Raw genomic sequence first — 16398 nt, forward strand, 5'->3', positions numbered from 1 at the left:
TTAATCAATGTTAATAGACAGTTTCAGTGTAGAGTGGGTGGGGGAGGGGCAGGGGATGGATCTCTGCAGAAATAATGCCGATCTCCATTTTTTTTTGTTTCCCGCATTTACAGTGGGGCGGTGCAGTCTGTCAGCCTATCAGCAGCGCACACACGCAGCGAAGTGTTTTTTTTCACACAAGCAAGGGTATGTATCATTGGCTGTGTATGTCACATGTCCTTGCCCTATAAGACCCAGCCATTTTCCCCGTCGCCACCATTTTCTCACTGCTGCAGCTAAGTGTTAGACGGCACCGCTGCTGCTGTGGGCGCTATACAGTATAACTGTGTGAATTGCGAGCGAATTTCCAGTTACATAGAGAGATAGGTTTAGGGAGTAGGGACTAGTTCTAATTGCAGCCCTTTTGAGGGCTAGGTTACAGCAGTTCATAGCACTTTTTGCAAGGCAGGTCTTTGCCAGTGCTGTGCAAGTGTTTTTCACAGCATTTGGCAAAATATAGCTCAGCCAATCCTTTTGGGCCTGTAGCAGTGTCTGTTAGTCAGTGGAGTAGCCTATCTGAAGCAAGCTACACCACCTGTGCATCTAATAACAATTTTTTACTGCATCTAACCCAGTAAATCCTTTTGGGCCTAGTAGCAGTGTCTGGTAGTCAGTGGAGTAGCCCATCTGAAGCAAGCTACACCACCTGTGTATCTAACTCTAATTTTTTACTGCATCTAACCCAGGAAATCTTTTTGGGTCTAGTAGCAGTGTCTCATAGTCAGCGGAGTAGCCCACCTGTGAAGAAAGCTACACTGCCTGGGTATCTAATTCTAATTTTTTACTGCATTTAACCCAGGAAATATTTTTGGGCCTAATAGCAGTGTCTGGTAGTCAGCGGAGTAGCCCACCTGTGAAGGAAGCTACACCGCCTATGTATCTAATTCTATTTTTTTACTGCATCTAACCCAGGAAATCCTTTTGTGCCTAGTAGCAGTGTCTGGTAGTCAGCGGAGTAGCCCACCTGTGAACGAAGCTATACCGCCTGTGTATCTAATTCTAATTTTTTACTGCATCTAACACAGGAAATCTTTTTGGGCCTAGTAGCAGTGTCTCATAGTCATTGGAGTAGCCCAGCTGTGAAGCAAGCTACACCGCCTGTGTATCTAATAGACTTGTTTTACTGCATCTAACCCAGCCAATCCTTTTGGGCTAGTACCACAATTTGGCCACTCAGCTCTGCTCGGTTTCCATCCATCGTTTTTTGTGCAAACAACTACAGAGTTGCCAATTGGTTAACCCCCAAAATGAGTGGCAAAAGGCCTGCTGTTGGTGGAAAGGGGAATAGGCATGTTGGAAAGGGAAAAAAAGGTTGTGTCCGTGGGGTAGGTGGTAAAGCAACAGTAACATCTGCAGAAGAAAGACCATCTTCCAGCCAAACTAAGATGTCTACTTCTTTTAGTGGACAATGTGATATGATCCCTTTCTTACGGACATGCCCATCGCTAAAAATTCCAGATGAGGCACAAAAACAGCAGGCGCTTCAACGGATATCAAGTGCTCCTTCAAGTGGGCTCTCCTCCACCTCAACTTCAACATCACAAATACTCCAGTCCTCAGAAGTGTCACCCCAATCGCACTTGCTTCCTCACAGCTCCCAAGTCTCCAGCTGCCCTTCTGAGTATGGGGTAACACAGATGGTTGAGTCTGCAGAGCTGTTTACTCATACTATAGCCTGGGAATTAGAGGTCTGCTCCAGAGCTTCTGTGAATCCAGACGAGGAAATGATCTGCACTGATGCCCAGAATGTTTATGAGTCGGATCCAGGCCCAGATGAAGAAGGTTCTGAGCATAATGTAGACCCTCTTTCCCAAACTGTAACTCCTGTTGGTGGAGACAATGAGGAAGATGATGATGAGACTCAGATACCTGAGCGACAACTTGATTTTTCGGTCAGGGCAGGAAGAGGTTGGCTCTGAGGACGACGGGTGTGAGAACACACAGGGTGATGATAACGAGGTTGGAGATTCCACTTACTGTCAACCCACAGTCAGCCAGTCGATGAGGTCAACAGAGGAGGTGGAGGAGGATGCTAGTGACAACGAGGTTAGGTTGCGCCTGCCTGGACAGAGACGGAGTACTGGAAGCACGTCAACAACTGCATCCTCAACCACAACTCTGCCTCTGACCACAAGTCGTGGTGGCTCTTCAGGTCGCATGGGCTCTAAGCCTTGCATAGCCTGGGCATTTTTTGAGATCGCAAAGGATGACCCAACTCATGTTATCTGTAACATTTGTCACCAAAGCTAAGTAGAGGCCAAAAAATCCATAGTTTGAGTACTTCATGCATGAACCGTCACATGGATATGAAGCATAAGTTGCAGTGGGAAGCTCACTGTGCTACAATGCGGCCAAGCGGGCCGGGCCAACCACCGTCTGCCCCATCTTGTGCAATCGCGGCCTCTTCATCCTCTGTGACTGGGGGGACAGCAGTCACACATGTTTTTGGACGCAGACCTGCCACCTCTTTACCCGCAACAGCCAGTGTGATTGGCAGGTCGTCAGTTCATTTGGAAGTGGAAACACCTTCTGGTGTTGAGCGCTCTCCGACATCGAGAGCACCACCTTTGGTTCAAGGCAACATAACATGTACGCCTGCATCTTCCTCACAGACCGGCAGTTTGCCGGGGACACCCTACTCAACCCCGTCTAAGCACAACAGCCAGCCCTCGGTCCCTCAGATGTGGACAAGTAAAAGACCATTTCCTCCTAGCCATGACAAAGCTAAGAGGTTGAATTTCACCATCTGCAAGCTGTTGGCTACAGAAATGCTGCCTTTCCGCCTGGTGGACACAGAGGATTTTCGAGACCTTATGTCCGTCGCAGTGCCCCAGTACCAGATGCCCAGTCGCCACTACTTCTCAAAGAAAGCTGTGCCTGCGCTCCACCAGCATGTCGCACACAACAACACCGCTTCCTTGAGAAACTCTGTGTGTGACAGGGTGCATTTCACCACAGACACTTGGACGAGTAGGCATGGACAGGGGCGTTACATGTCGCTGACTGGGCACTGGGTAACTATGGTGACAGCAGGACAAGGGGCTGCTGTCCACGTCTTGCCGTCCCCACAAATTGTGCGTCAATCCTCTTTATCTAGAAGTTCCTCCACTGCTTCTGCCTCCTCAATCTCCCCTCGGTCCTCCACCTGCACCCAAAGCCTGTCTGGTAATGCCACCCGCGTTCTAACTGCACAGAAGGAATCCTTCACACCTCCTTACTATGCTGGCAGCAGAGCTCAATGGCATCAGACGGTGTTTACTTTGAAATGTCTGGGAAATGTGAGTCACACCGCTGAGGAGTTGTGGTCAGCTCTGGAGACCGAGTTTCATGAATGGTTGTCTCCACTGGACCTGCAGCCAGGGAAGGCCGTGTGCGACAATGCTGCAAACCTGGGTGCGGCCCTTCGCCGGGGCAATGTCACACACGTGCCTTGTATGGCTCACGTTTTGAACCTGGTTGTCCAGCAATTTTTAGCCCACTATCCCGGACTAGATGGCCTTCTGCAGAGGGCACGGTCGCTGTGTGCTCACTTCCGCCTTTCGCATCCCGCAGCTCAACGACTTACATCTCTACAGAAGTCGTTGGGCCTGCCAGTTCACCGGCTGAAATGCGATGTGCCGACACGATGGAATTCAACTCTGCACATGTTGCAGCGACTGTGGCAGCACCGACGAGCCCTGGTGCAATACGTTATGACGTGTAGCCTGGGCCAACAAGATCCAGAGGTGGGGAAAATCACACTGCAGGAGTGGTCTCAGATCAGGGACCTATGTGCCCTTCTGCACAGTTTTGAAATGGCGACGAAGATGTTTAGTGCTGTCGATGCCATTATCAGCATGACTATTCCGGTCATTTACATGCTGGAGCACACTTTAAACAGTATTCGGAGTCAGGTGGTGGGACAAGAGGAGGGGGAGGAAGTACAGGAGGAGTCGTATGCGGAAGGGATAACATCTCGAAGGTCCAGACGGTCAGCAGCACCAAGGCGGCAGGCATGGGAGGGTGGGGTAGAGGGATTAACGAGGGCGCATGGTAGCAGCCAAACTGTTGAGGAAGGTGCAGGAGCCAAGGAAGAAGTGGAGGACGAACTGGCGATGGGCATGGAAGATTCATCAGATGAGGGAGACCTTGATCACATTTCTGTTGTGCGAGGTTGGGGGGAGAGGGCAGAGGAAGGAAGCATGATTCTTACCTCACCACCAACACAACAAGGACTTGGCCCTCCTGGATGCGCAAGACACTCGAGTGCCTTCTTGCTGCACTACCTGCAACATGACCCTCGGATTGTCAGAATTCGAAGTAATCCCGACTACTGGATTGCCACACTCTTAGATCCCCGGTACAAAAGTAAATTTGCTGAAATAATTCCTGCCATAGAAAGGGATTCACGCATGCAGGACTATCAGCAGAGGCTGTTACAGAATCTTACATCTGCTTTTCCACAAAACACCAGTGGTGCACGTAGTGAATCTCACAGTTCTAACTTGCCAACCGTAGGACTGTCGAGTCTTCATCACTCAAACCGTAACAGTAACACCAGATCTGCTGGTAACAGCAATTTTGTGGAATCGTTTCACCAATTTTTTAGACCATCCTTTGCAAGGACACAGGAGACAAGAAGTCTGACACATAGTTAATGCCTATAGAGGATGGTACAGGAGTATCTCCAAGTGAACATTGAAGCCATGACTGTGTCACTGGACCCTTGCTCATTTTGGGCTACCAATCTGGAAAAATGGCCTGAGCTCGCCACTCACGCCTTGGAGATCTTGTCGTGCCCCGCTGCCAGCGTTCTCTCTGAACGTGTGTTCAGCGCTGCTGGTGGTGTGCTGACAGATAAGCGCACGCGGCTGTCCACTGAGAATGTAGACAGACTCAAATTCATAAAGGTGAACAAATCATGGATCTGCAAGGACTTTTCTACCCCTGTGTCATCCTGGGGAGACTAAAAGCTTGAGGATTTTGGAAAATTACCTCACCAACCATTTTAAGCAACTCTGGGGCAATTGGTGCCACTTAAGTGGTGTCTGTGCCAAAATTTTTGGAAAAAATTGAGTCTCTTTATGGAGTCCCCTTGCTGTGTTTTACATGACGTTGGCATCGTCAATTCCAGGTGGGTTGGCTCTCCCCCCCTCCCTTTTAACCGTAAAAAACTACATACACTATGGCTTGGGGTAACACAGATGGTTGAGTCTGCAGAGCTGTTTACTCATACTATAGCCTGGGAATCAGAGGTCTGCTCCAAAGCTTCAGTGTCTGCTAGTCAGCGTAGTAGCCCAGCTGTGAAGCAAGCTACACCGCCTGTGTATCTAATAACAATTTTTTACTGCATCTAACCCAGCCAATCATTTTGGGCTAGTAGCAGTGTCTCATAGTCAGCGGAGTAGCCCATCTGAAGCAAGCTACACCACCTGTGTATCTAATAACAATTTTTTACTGCATCTAACCCAGGAAATCCTTTTGGGCTAGTAGCAGTGTCTCGTGGTCAGCGGAGTAGCCCATCTGAAGCAAGCTACACCGCCTTTGTATCTAATAACAATTTTTAACTGCATCTAGCCCAGGCAATACTTTGGGCCTAGTAGCAGTGTCTGCTAGTCAGCGGAGTAGCCCAGCTGTTAAGCAAGCTACACCACCTGTGCTTTGGACACTTAATTTTTTCAAAGGAAACACTTCGGGCCCCCGGGACACTCAGTGAAGAGCATCGGGGAGGCGCCCCAAGGCAAAGGGTCTGGGACTGGCGGTAGCACGCCTTGCGATGGACCGCCAAGCTCGATCCTTATAAAAGCTTTTTAACTGCAGCAGCTTTAGTGGACACTACTGGAGCTGGAATTACTGCAGCTGCTGACACCAGACTTGCCCTCCAATAGATCCTTGTAAAAGGATTTAAAGTGTACTCATTCAAATTACAGAGCCAATTTAAATTGCAGAGCTTAGACTGGCCTCAACCGCGGGGGGTCTCGACCCCCCAGCGGACAGGCACCAGTATTGGGAGAGGGGGCTGGCCGTCAGGGTCCACTGCGACTCTGGCACAAACCCGGCGACACGGAGGTCGCACGGGCAGGAACGGCCTGGCCGTGTCGGCTTCGCACTCCAGCGTAGTCCCTCTGCCCGCTCGCGCCGGTAACCTCAAAGGGATGCGCAAGCGGCTTTTCTTCCCAGGGCTGTTCCCCGCCCAGCAGGAACGTGGGGGAGCTCAGGTCGGCCTTCCACCTTACTCCCTTACCTCCCTCGCTCTCTTTCCTTCTTCCGTTCTCCATCTAATCCCTCGGCTCTGTGGTGTCCGCTCTCCCTCCAGCTCTCTCCTTCTCACAGGTGGACTACCGCGTGTATTCACAGTGTGGTGAATCTTTTGGGCCCAGGCATAAGAAGTCGTCGAGATAATGGATAATATGTGCCCCCTTAGAAACGTCCATGACGACCCATTTGAGGAAGCAACTAAACGCCTCAAATAGTGAGCAGGATATGGAGCACCCCATGGGCAAACAGCGATCTATATAGTATGCTCCTTCCCAGAAGCAGCCCAATAGGCGGACACTATTCAGAGGCACAGGTAGTAAGTAACCGGAACTCCCCCTCAATGTCTGTTTTGGCCATTAGGGTGCCCCTTCCCAACTTCTTAACCAGCCTGATTGCCTTGTCAAAGGATGTACAGTATATACTACTGTACTTGGTTCCGCGTCGATGTTGTCGTTTACTGACCTGCCCCTTGGATATGACAAATGGTGGATTAGTCCGAATGTATTGGGTTCCGTTTTTGGCTCGACTCCCAACGGGGATACCACTATGTCTTGTAAGGAAAGTGTTCTGAATGGAACAGCCATTTTTCTTTTTTTAATTTTCTTGTCACGACGTCTAGGTGTTGGTAGGCTGATCTTAGATTTTTACTCCAGCCTTTCTTGATTTTAGAAGGGCATGACATGCCTATATCTGTGTCTCCTCCTCCTTTTACTCCTCCACCTCTTTTCTTTTCGCATGACTATATGTACTTGTCACTTTTCCATGTGTTAGTTGTGTCTTCTGAGCAGTTTGTCAGCTTTTGGACACCTTTGAAGGTGTTTTCTATGTGTTTTCTATGTGTTTCTATGTGTTTTTGTTTGCCTGCCATTGGTTTTAACGGTGTTCGACGAACCGTTCAGCAAACATGCCGGTGTTCGACGAACCGAACCCGAACACTACGGGGGTGGCTCAACACTACTCTTCAGAGCCCCGGTTCTCTAGATTGGTGGAAGTACCAGCGGTCGGACTCCCAGGGATCAGGAAGTTATCCCCTATCCTTTGGATAGGAGATATCTCTCAAACTTGAGAATACCCCTTTAAGTGTTGTATTTTTCTACTTCATACTGGTTAAACAAATACTACAGTTATGAAATGGAAAGTGCTGGGGAATATGTTGGTACTATAGAAATAAAAATTTGTATTATTATTTGTGCACACAGTGTAGAATGATTCACTGAAACCATGTCCGATGATCCTTTCATATATGTGCAATTTGGCTATTCTAATTTTGATGTTTTGCACCCTCGACTTTCTTATGTCCCTCATGGTTTTGTCTCTGGGCACTGATCCTGCCCTCCAGTACCATTCCTGGTTTACTTATCTACCTTTCTGATATTCTGATCAGTGAGTCTAATCTTTTGGTGCCTATGTCATGTGCCATAACCTTTTGGTTCTTCTCAGCAAAAGTGAACTCAATAGACTCCATGTCTGTTGCAGTAGTCCACACCAATGTAAATGAGTCCTAAAAAGTCCACATATGTGAATTGTTACACCAGGTCAGTAAACTCTGGAGTAACTCCGTGTTTGTTAATGGAAATCATAGCATGGGCTTCTGGCTTGATTAAAAGCATAAAAAATTGCAAACAAAAAATTTAAATAATAATAATGTCAGCTCTCGGTGATATTGTTGTCTCTACTTTTTCGAAACAAGTGTTGCCACCAGAGCAGCGTGCAAGAAGCTGCACAGAATTTATTCATTTTTTTATATCAATTCGTTTTATATGAAATAGATGTGTGGATTAATAGACATCAAGCTTCTTACTTACAGATTGAATTCTCTCTTCTGTACATTGCACTGTATGAAGATTGGATTCTCAGGCATGGAGCAGCCACTAAACGAAATGTAGAAAACTGAGACTAACTGGTTGAAAGATAAATGTGTATAATTAAAAAAGTATTTCAGCCGTGAACAATTATTACATATTTATGGGATATGTGTTAAATGTTAGGTCAAATAGTGTCCAATGCAAGGAACAGGGGCATAATTGCGGGGGCTGCAGGGCTTGCAGTCGCTCCTGAGCCCTGGAGTGCAGTAGGACCATGTGAAAAGACCAGTTCTATTCGACAATCATGATAGTTGGGGCTTTTTTCAAAACATTTTTCATTGGGGAACTTCAAGTTTTGCACATGACTTGGACCCCCAGGATCCCTAAATTCCTCCGCAGTATTACAAAACCAGTAGGGACAAGGTGACTGAGCATCCTCAATGCAGCTCTATACAATTCTTTGAGTTTTAGGAAAACAGATAAATATTGCATGGAACAGAAGTGTGAGGAGAACCCACTAATTTATCAGCCATGTCATGGGTAGAGAATGAATGTTCATGGCTGGAATAGCTTTTTAAGATTTCCTTTCAATCTGAAATTACCAAGAAATCTAGAAATAAATAACATACCTTGTACCATTGTCTAAAAGGAAGCTCATTACATGAAATATATTTGTTGACCAAGCAGCCATGTCATCCACACCACCAAGAAAATATTCATGGAATCTCTCCACCAGGAAGGGCGATTTTCTAGCATATGTTGAGTAAAGCTGATGAACCATAAAAAAAAAAACAGTACAAATATAGACCAACTATTTTTGATTTTTCATATATTTAATTTGTGTTTATTTGTATACCTTGGAAACAGCCATATATTCCCCATAACTAAAAAAAGGAATACAAAACTATTTAAAATCATTACTTTATAACTGTGACTCTGAAACTATAATATTCTATACTCACAGTTGAAGGTAAAGTATGTAAGTGCACTCAATGATTACATTCTCTGTGATGACCGTCTGGTTGTAAAGCTCCTGATATATGTGCAAAAGGTCCTTCACTGGTATATACCTTAAGAAGAAGAAAACATACTGAGCCATGTTTGTGTCTCTCATTGATACACATTATTAGGCCACGTCCACATTCAGAATTTTACCTCAGTGGGAGCCAAAACCAGTAGTGGAACAATCAGAGGAAAAGTATAATAGAAACACGCCACCACTTCTGTATTTTTCACCCACTCCCGGTTTTGGTTTGAGGTAAAAAACTGACCAAATATTGAATGTGTGATCATGGCCTTAGACTGAAAAACACAATTTTGTCAAGTTTTCAGATACGTTAATATATTTGTGACCGGCCATAGGTTTGTAATAAATGGAGCTCTAGTAACTAATATACAAGGTAAAATCTCGTATTTACCTGTTCAGACATTTGGGGCTGGGAACTAGGTCTTCAGAGGGACATTAGAGAGGTTGTATGGTGACACCCTATTGATAGGTCATCATCAATATGAGATTAGTGGGGGGGGGGGGACTCCCAACACTTCCACTGATCTGCTATTATTTGCTCCTGTGACCACCAGATATAAACATTTTGAAGTCAGCTGCAAAACTCTGCTGCATTCTACGTGTAGTGGCTGCTGCCGGGTCCTGCAGCACAACTCCTATTCAAGTGCTGCCGGAGCAAATGATAGAAGCTTTGAGATGGCGCTGCGGCCACTTCTTCATGCTTCTTTCACTACGATTGACTTGGGATGTCATGTGAAGAAAGGAGCTGTGGTAAGTGAACACAGCGCCGCCCCTTATGACCTCTTACTTGAAAGGGGGGTGAAGCCATTAGGAAGTGACTCTAGGGCCATCTTACTGATGACGTCCAGGTTAAGAATCCACCGTGAATGCCGGGTGACAAATGGAATGTCATTGAAAGTAAAGTAAGAAAACAGATATTAGCTGTACAGGGAGAACAGTAAAGATATGCGCACATGATAAAAAAATTGTTGACATTTTGAGTATTTTGGCAGAAAAAATGCTGCATAAAAAATGTGCGTTTTGGCCTAATTTTTGCATGCGTTTTTTATACGTTTTAAATGCATTTTTTTCCCATTCATTAGAATGGGTGAAGAAACTGCCAAAACGCTGAAAGAATTGACGCACTGCAGACCGGAAACTGCTTGAAATTGCAAAGAAAAATCTAAGCAACGTGTACATGAGCCTTCAGAAATCTCATTTACTGGGACAGTGAAATGCTGCAATTTTCACTGAAAATAAAACACAGGAAAAATGCGGCAAATAATAATAAATCAAATTACAAAAAAATGACTGATAAATCAAATTGCAAAAGTAGTTAAGGTTTAAAACAAATATTTATACAGGACATTTTATACATCGGAAACCCCTTTAAGGGTTTTATTTATTCCACTGAATAGAAAGGGACCGCAATGGATGGTCATCTGTTTTAATGCATGTGTGGGTAAAGCAGTAACTGAAAAAAATGAATTACAATAATCATGTTAAAAAAAAAAAACCATGATGTTGGAAAAGTGAGAGCTTTTATCTGAGGCAACATCGCATGTAAATATACTTGTAAATTGTGCATGTACAGTATATCGGGCAGTCTGTTCCCTCCTCTCTGGGCAAGACAGTGGAGTCAGAGATATTATATAAGATGTTGCTCACCATTTTTTCTCTAAATAATCAAAGTTAACTTCATATTGACTGATCACATCACCACCTGCAAATTACAAGAAAAAAATAATAAAACATATTGTGATATTGTGCGTATTTGACATTAGACATAGGATTGATAGTTTCACTGTACACATAATCTACACTACATCTACCAATTATCTTCAAAAGGAATAAGGCCTATGCACATTTTTTTAATAAAAAGAGGAATTTAGGTTGTTTTGGGAGCATTCCTGTACAGGGCAAAGGCAAAGCTTAAAGAGTAACCATCGTTTTGATTTTTCTTTTCATAAATCAATAGTACATTTGAAAATAGGCAACTTTGTAATATGTCTTATTGGAGGAAATCTGCTTCTTTCTCCTCCTGGACCGATCATTCATTCTTAGATTTTCAAGTGAATTGAAAATTTTATCTTCATTGACTACAGATTTTCCCATTACTGAGATAGGAGATGGCAGTTGGTGCTTGTAAAGTTCTATGGAGAACTGTAGCTGTTGTTTTAGGAAATCTTACAGCATAATGTCTGTGTCTGTCTCTAGCTCCTCCCGTTTCCCCTCTCTGTAGAATCTTATAAGCACCAACTATCATCTCCTATCTCAGCAATAGGATAATGTATCTTCACTGAATACAGATTTTACTCATGAACTGGGAATGACTGATCCATCAGAAGGAGAAAGAAGCTGATTTCTTCGATAAGATATTTTATAAAGTTGCGGTTTAATCTCTACACATTTCGAAGTCCAATTGACTTCTTCCTAAGGAGAACCACAAGTACACAGAATTACTGTCATTCTATGTGCTTGTGGTTCTCCTGATGAAGAAGTCACTTAAAGTTCGAAACGTGTAGAGATTAAACAACATTTCTGATTCTGGACATCCTCATTCTTTGAGACGCCAGCAGTGCAGCATAACAGCTTCTCCACAACAATTGATTTGCCAACCAGCGGAGCAGCAGCAGCGGGACCCTTGTTTCGGAGTTATTCATAGAGTTGTGCCTGTTGTCTGGTTAATGCCCTGCCTTGCACTCTTTTGTCCTTCCAGCCTATAGCCGTATTACAAAGTTGATTAGTTTCATGTGTACTACTACTATTGATTTATAAAATTAAAGCGGTGGCTACTCTTTCAAAAGTATCTAAACATTTTTGCATTTTTTTATATTTTGCAGGCACAGATTGGTTTAGGCCTGGATCCTAAGACCCCTAACGATCTTCAGGCATGTGAAGTGCATGGAAAATATAATAAAATGCTAAAAAGTTTAAATACTCTTTAAAAAATGTTCTACACTTAAATAATGGGAAATACTGTAGGACTATAATATTAACTTTTTATTTCTGCATAAAGCTAGAGTGAAATATTAATACAAATAAAAGTCAGATTTAAAAAAAATTGTTCATATATATGTACAGTACAGACCAAAAGTTTGGACACACCTTCTCATTTAAAGATTTTTCTGTATTTTCATGACTATGAAAATTGTACATTCACACTGAAGGCATCAAAACCATGAATTAACACATGTGGAATTACAGTATATACATAACAAAAAAGTGTGAAACAACTGAAAATATGTCTTATATTCTAGGTTCTTCAAAGTAGCCACCTTTTGCTTTGATGACTGCTTTGCACACTCTTGGCATTCTCTTGATGAGCTTCAAGAGGTAGTCACCGGAAATGGTTTTCACTTCACAGGTGTGCCCTGTCAGGTTTAATAAGTGGGATTTCTTGCCTTATAAATGGGGTTGGGACCATCAGTTGTGTTGTGCAGAAGTGCACAGCTGATAGTCCTACTGAATAGACTGTTAGAATTTGTATTATGGCAAGAAAAAAGCAGTTAAGCAAAGAAAAGCAAGTGGCCATCATTACTTTAAGAAATGAAGGTCAGTCAGTCTGAAAAATTGTGAAAACTTTTAAAGTGTCCCCAAGTGCAGTTGCAAAAACCATCAAGCGCTACAAAGAAACTGGCTCACATGAGGACCGCCCCAGGAAAGGAAGACCAAGAGTCAACTCTGCTTCTGAGGATAAGTTTATCTGAGTCATCAGCCTCAGAAATCGCCGGTTAACAGCAGCTCAGATTAGAGACCAGGTCAATGCCACACAGAGTTCTAGCAGCAGACACATCTCTTCAACAACTGTTAAGAGGAGACTTTGTGCAGCAGGCCTTCATGGTAAAATAGCTGCTAGGAAACCACTGCTAAGGACAGGCAACAAGCAGAAGAGACTTGTTTGGGCTAAAGAACACAAGGAATGGACTTTAGACCAGTGGAAATCTGTGCTTTGGTCTGATGAGTCCAAATTTGAGATCTTTGGTTCCAACCACCGTGTCTTTGTGCGACGCAGAAAAGGTGAACGGATGGACTCTACATGCCTGGTTCCCACCGTGAAGCATGGAGGAGGAGGTGTGATGGTGTGGGGGTGCTTTGCTGGTGACACTGTTGGGGATTTATTTAAAATTGAAGGCACACTGAACCAGCATGGCTACCACAGCATCTTGCAGCGGCATGCTATTCCATCCGGTTTGCGTTTAGTTGGACCATCATTTATTTTTCAACAGGACAGTGACCCCAAACACACCTCCAGGCTGAAGGCCTGCTGCACAAATTCTCCTCTTAACAGTTGTTGTAGAGATGTATCTGCTGCTAGAACTCTGTGTGGCATTGACCTGGTCTCTAATCTGAGCTGCTGTTAACCTGCGATTTCTGAGGCTGATGACTCGGATAAACGTATCCTCAGAAGCAGAGGTGACTCTTGGTCTTCCTTTCCTGGGGCGGTCCTCATGTGAGCCAGTTTCTTTGTAGCGCTTGATGGTTTTTGCAACTGCACTTGGGGACACTTTCAAAGTTTGCCCAATTTTTCGGACTGACTGACCTTCATTTCTTAAAGTAATGATGGCCACTCTTTTTTCTTTACTTAGCTGCTTTTCTCTTGCCATAATACAAATTCTAACAGTCTATTCAGTAGGACTATCAGCTGTGCACTTCTGCACAACACAACTGATGGTCCCAACTCCATTTATAAGGCAAGAAATCCCACTTATTAAACCTGACAGGGCACACCTGTGAAGTGAAAACCATTTCCGGTGACTACCTCTTGAAACTCATCAAGAGAATGCCAAGAGTGTGCAAAGCAGTCATCAAAGCAAAAGGTGGCTACTTTGAAGAACCTAGAATATAAGACATATTTTCAGTTGTTTCACACTTTTTAGTTAAGTTTATAATTCCACATGTGTTAATTCATAGTTTTGATGCCTTCAGTGTGAATGTACAATTTTCATAGTCATGAAAATACAGAAAAATCTTTAAATGAGAAGGTGTGTCCAAACTTTTGGTCTGTTCTGTATATATATAAAAAATCTTACTAATGTATACCCAGTTTAATGGGAAATAAACTACTGAAGACTATGGATTCTTCGGATATGTTAATATTCCTATTGCACCGTATGTAATACTAATAGTCAAGACTATTTACATATTGGAAGGCGCTAATTCTAAGTGGATATGTTGTAGCTTAGAACTAAACTTAGGTTTACCAAAATCACCAGCCTGATGTGCTTCAGAATATGAACCATGAAAATCAATCTGGAGGAAAGAAATATAATAATTAATATAGAATTATAGCAATGAATACATTAGACATGAAAGGGAAATAGAAATAATTACAAGAAGAATATAAATTAAACAAGGCATTATCTGTATAATCTCATTTACTACCAACGTATTCATTTTACTTTTTATGTAATGACAGTAGTAGAAAAGAAGTGAAATTCCGAGTACATTTCTGTATACATAAACTTACTTCCGCCATAGCATGTAGGAAGCCTTGGTCAATTCCCAAGCTGTGCCAGCTCACATCAGCCACCTGGTGGGAGGCTATGCCAAAGAGGAAGGCCACCATTTTCTGAGCTTCCTGTGTCATAGTGAAGAACAAAAATGTAGAAATACCCAATAAAGGCCTATGGGCACAGCACACCACAAAGAAGATATGATGTCATGTCAGACCAAAGAAATGATGATGCTTAAAGAGGTATTCCCATCTCCAAGATTCTATCCCAATATGTAGTAGCTGTAATAATAATAATATTAGCAAATATCTCCAATTATAAATGTAGTAGATTTTTTCTGATTCACTATCTCTCTTTCCTCATGTGCAGGCATCGCAGGACCTTGGGTATCCATGGTTACGTCCACTGATAAAGTCACAGTTAGTTAGCTAGTTGCTAGTGGTCGTAACCATGGATACCTAAGGTCCTGTGATAACTGCACATGAGGAAAGAGAGATAGCGAATCAAAAATACTATACTACATTTCTAATTGGAGGTATTGGCTAATATTATTATTATTACACCTACTACATATTGGGATAGGATCTTGGAGATGGGAATACCCCTTTAAGCAAACTTCAGCTGACATGTAAAGAACAGTGATAGAGTTGAGTAATACCTCATTCCAGGGAAGTGGATATGTTCTCCTTATGTAATTAACACTAGTCTCCAAAAACGGTGTCCAATGAGAGTCTTCTGACACATCATGATATTTCCCTAAAGATAACACAGAGATCATTTTTTTTAATCTTCATATGTTATACTGGTAAGTAGGTTACGCTCATTGTTGACCTGTAGATTAGAGTTGTTGTCCAGGCACAACAGATCGGTGGGATTCCAACATGTGCCACTCACTCCGAACAGCTGTTATTTGCTCCGTCAGCCACTAGATATAGACAGTTTGAATGGAGATGCAAAGCACAGCTGCATTCAATGTGTAGCAGCCACTGCCAGGTACGGGACAACAGGTCTTGTTCTTTTTAACTTAATTTTAATTTAACATAATTTTTAATCTAGACTTCTATCTCTGGTATTGTTAACTATAGTATTAAACCAGCTACGCTAAGTGTAAGACTGTAAAAGTATATTTTTTATGCAAGAAATAGCAAGAATACTCAGTACTCAACCCCACCTGGAGTTTTACCCTCCTGGTTTCTTCATGGGGCACCACTCGCAGAAGTTGAAACAAGGGGACGGACTGAGTCCTGAGTGTGCCACTGCCAAGACTTTTATTGATGTGTCTGTTTGCTCACGGTTGTTTCTGAATAATCTTGTTTCCCTTTGTATAATGATTTTCCCCGGACCTTCAGGAGGGGAATACATGGCATTATCTGGTGCCTTGTATTGAAGGGGTTAAATGGAAGGAAGATGTTTTCCCGCTATTTTTCTTAGGTCACGTCAACAAGGTGATAGGGTGAAGTGATTGGTGAGTGGGTCCAGCCACTCAGGGGTCAGTAGTAGGGCAGACAGTATTTTTTGCCCTGGTGACTGCCCCTGATTGGTCTGGACTTGTGTCTGTTCTCCGGCACTGTCATACCTGGGAGCTGCAGGACATCTGGACATGGAGCCCTCCTGGACGAGCTGCGGGTGAAGATGGGAGAAGAAGGAGCGCGGGCTGTAATCCAGCGGTGCCTTGCCGAAGCAAGCGGTGATGTTGCTGTGCCTGCGGTCGGAGCGCAAGTGAGCCGGGACCAGGAAGTGAGCGAGGACATCACGGATGATGCGACGCCTGGTGAGGAAGCATCATCAGGACCCGCCGGTGTGCGCGCTGGAGCGCGCATGAAGAAGAGGAGGATTGCCTTTTCACCACCACAGG

General features: G+C 43.8%; 1 protein-coding gene across 1 annotated transcript in view; it reads right to left on the minus strand.

The window, feature by feature from the left end:
• The window catches only part of GPLD1 (glycosylphosphatidylinositol specific phospholipase D1), an 87893-nt gene that overhangs the window by 39688 nt on the left and 31807 nt on the right, over positions 1–16398 (minus strand). The window contains exons 4-11 of the mRNA XM_073678851.1: positions 15202–15299; positions 14558–14668; positions 14292–14340; positions 10756–10810; positions 9044–9151; positions 8938–8965; positions 8711–8850; positions 8082–8147 (exon numbers count right to left, since the gene is read on the minus strand). Of these exons, the coding sequence (XP_073534952.1) occupies positions 8082–8147; positions 8711–8850; positions 8938–8965; positions 9044–9151; positions 10756–10810; positions 14292–14340; positions 14558–14668; positions 15202–15299 (655 nt within the window). The remainder of the gene's footprint in view (positions 1–8081; positions 8148–8710; positions 8851–8937; positions 8966–9043; positions 9152–10755; positions 10811–14291; positions 14341–14557; positions 14669–15201; positions 15300–16398) is intronic.

This window comes from Phyllobates terribilis, unplaced genomic scaffold, assembly GCF_046119375.1.
Source record: "Phyllobates terribilis strain yellow unplaced genomic scaffold, ASM4611937v1 Scaffold_4__5_contigs__length_816908805, whole genome shotgun sequence".
Taxonomy (NCBI): Eukaryota; Metazoa; Chordata; class Amphibia; order Anura; family Dendrobatidae; genus Phyllobates; species Phyllobates terribilis.